This window comes from Halyomorpha halys, unplaced genomic scaffold, assembly GCF_000696795.3.
Source record: "Halyomorpha halys isolate HHAL.00 unplaced genomic scaffold, Hhal_1.1 Scaffold124.1, whole genome shotgun sequence".
Classification (NCBI taxonomy): domain Eukaryota; kingdom Metazoa; phylum Arthropoda; class Insecta; order Hemiptera; family Pentatomidae; genus Halyomorpha; species Halyomorpha halys.
This window is the reverse complement of record NW_027111282.1, coordinates 1,281,723-1,284,556: the sequence shown is the minus strand read 5'-3', so window position 1 is coordinate 1,284,556 and position 2,834 is coordinate 1,281,723. Positions and strand designations below refer to the sequence as shown.

The 2,834-nt window shown below is 33.1% G+C and overlaps 1 protein-coding gene across 1 annotated transcript in view; it reads left to right on the top strand.

The window, feature by feature from the left end:
* The window catches only part of LOC106678111 (uncharacterized), a gene marked incomplete at both ends in the record, with an annotated part of 4,897 nt that extends 4,805 nt beyond the window's left edge, over positions 1-92 (top strand). The window contains 1 exon segment of the mRNA XM_067049309.1: positions 1-92. Coding sequence (XP_066905410.1) covers positions 1-92 — 92 coding nt within the window.
* Positions 93-2,834: the final 2,742 nt, after the last annotated feature.

The window sequence follows — 2,834 nt, the reverse complement described above, 5'->3', positions numbered from 1 at the left end:
GCATTTTCAGTTCCAAACAGTATTTTCTATGATACTTCCTCAGAATTGTATCAGCTATATTTCCTTAATCTGAATGAAATTATTGATGGTCTGTGAGTATTCTTATTTTTTAAAATACATCTGAAAAAAAAAAATTTTTTTTGTCATGTTACCAATTGAGGAGCTCCAATTGGATGGTGGTAGTAAATTTCACAAATCAGATCATGTAAAAATTATTTATCAAAATTTATATTTTAATTTTTTATTGTTCATATTCTTTACTTTAACCTTCAGAAAAATAAAAAAGGCCTCTGCTAATAAATAATTTTTTAAAAAAGACTTTGAAATAGTATTTTGTTTTTTCTTTAATATTTTAAAATATATTTTGGAATTAAGTGCTTTTCCAGGAGCTCCCCATCCTTTCAATTGAAGGGGATATTGAATGAAGGGAGTTATGTTACAAATAGTAAATTTTTAGAAATCAAGGTTCAATTTTTTTTGTTGAAGCTGGTTATGTTTTGAAGTTTACATAGCCCCTTCTACATCTGTGTATCTCAGTTATTAATTGGACTTTTAGGTTAGAGTACCTCACAGTTTCTAGATAGGCACCTAACCCCTACATCCACACTAAAGATTAAAACAATCAAAGAATGTTACATAGCTCTTTCATCCACTTATCTCTTCAATTATAAAATGTTCTGTAGTAAGTATCTGAAAATTAGGTAATTGTTCGATTTATAAAGTTAATATATACATTTTTTTCTGTTTGTTTTCCTACCTATGAAAAATTTTGAATTATAGTTTTCGACAGAAATACATGTCTTGAAGTCCCCTCAGTTCAAATAACCAAGTCTCACAACATGGTATGTCTGTTGGTTTTATTTGGTTTGGTTTGGTTTGTTTCTTTCTTCGGTTCCTTGGTTGCTGTATCAAACTATAGCTATGATAAAGCTTTTCTCTCTTTGCTTCCTCTAACATAGGGTTATGACGTTTTGACTAACACTTGGATTGGAGTAAGCTGTAAATGCTTTACAATAATTGTAAAAATTCAAAAGAATAAGATTCATTTCTCATTCCTAATTTACTGATTTCTTAAAAGTACAGTTAATAAATTTGAAGCTTACAAATTAAACTAAAAATGATAGGTAGTGTTTTAATTTGCAAACAGCATAGTAATTTGGGTGGATGGATGTTAAAATAAAATTTCAAATTGGAATGTACATAGGATTAAACGAAAACTAAACAAGTTCAAATTCTGATTAGAATAAAATTTGCTATGGTTCCATTAGTCAAACCAGTTTTCAAACCATTCCGTCCAGAATGGACTGTCCCTACATTAATACATGATACTCCTCGAGGCCTTTCTCTCTCACCAACCCTCTTTTCTGTTATTAATGATTTGTCTGGCCCTATGAGTTAATTAAAATATCATTTTACATCTATACCTCCAACTTCTTTTGTTTTTCTGTTTCTGATCTGATCAAGGTGGCCCTTACATAAACTCAATTTTCATCTTTCTTAGTAAATATGAATATATAGATTTTTGTCATCTTTATTTACAAGAAAAACTGGATTATTTTCCTGTAAATTCAACTCTTCCAAACAGAGTAACCAATATGTTATTTCTTCTTCTTTTTAATTTCTATTTTTCTTTACAATATTTGTGTTTATTTATCAAGGATAATTCTGTCGAGGTGGTTGTGTTAGATCTGACTCCAATTGATTATGTTATGCACTCTTGACCAGAAGGCCTCAACAATGCATGCTCACTTGGGCAAGGTAGTTGATTAGGAGGTGAACAGATAGGATGAGACTTACGGGTACCAGCCATAATGCATGCTGGTTTGTAGATTTGGTTGCTGCTATAGTTGTTGCTATTTTCTATGGTTGCAGCGATCTTTGTTTTTTTCATGCCCCATCTATCATTCCTATCTAAGTAGGAATAAAGTCGTGTGTCGTGTGTCTGGGATAAATATTGGAGGTCAGATGTGTTATTTGAGTTGGGTATTGCTGGTAGCTTGGACCCAGAAATGTAATGTATGGAGAACATCAGCAGCAACTTTTGTGCCATGAGGTGCAAGTTGGCTGGATGACTTCAGTGTTCTGCTGAGGATAAAGTCAAAGCATCGTTTTGTAGGTACCTATCATCACTAAGGGAGGCAGTCTAATGGGATTTCCTTACGTTGGTTTGTCTCAAAGCATATCCTGTACCATTTGTCACCATTTGAGGCTAGTCGGCGGGATGCTTGTTTGTGTTGAAGCATTGTTGCACCTGTTGTGATCATGTGTGGCAGCTAGGTGGGATTTATTAATATTGGGCTCTTGTATCTTATACCAAGATAATATTGAATTTTATTTTGCTTTCGCCAGCTCTGATTGAGGTCCAGTATTTCTACTAATTCTACTAATACACTAGGTCCTATGTAAGGATAAAAGGTAGAGGAAGGTCGAGAAATTCAGAGCAGGTAGAGAAATAAAAGACAATATATATTTCCCCAAAAAATAGGACTAGGATTTACTGATCCACTATGTAAATTTTTATCCTCTGCTTCCTAAGGAGGTGTTTCTCATGAAGCAAGATTTTACATTGAGACCTGACAATTTTGGCCTAGTCTAGCCTCTGGGCTATTAAACGCCAACAAGAGATACTACATGTAAGACATTAGCTTTCAGTGGATCAGCAGATTCTATTAGAATCTTTATTAATTCAAATGATACATTTATATATGTTATATAGTTGTTACATGTTACACCTAAGGTATTTACAATGAATAGTATAAATATTAATACACAGCGTTTGCTTGTCACCAGTAGTAGTTCCTTTGTTAGCTGGTAGGTTGCATCATGCCAGGCCA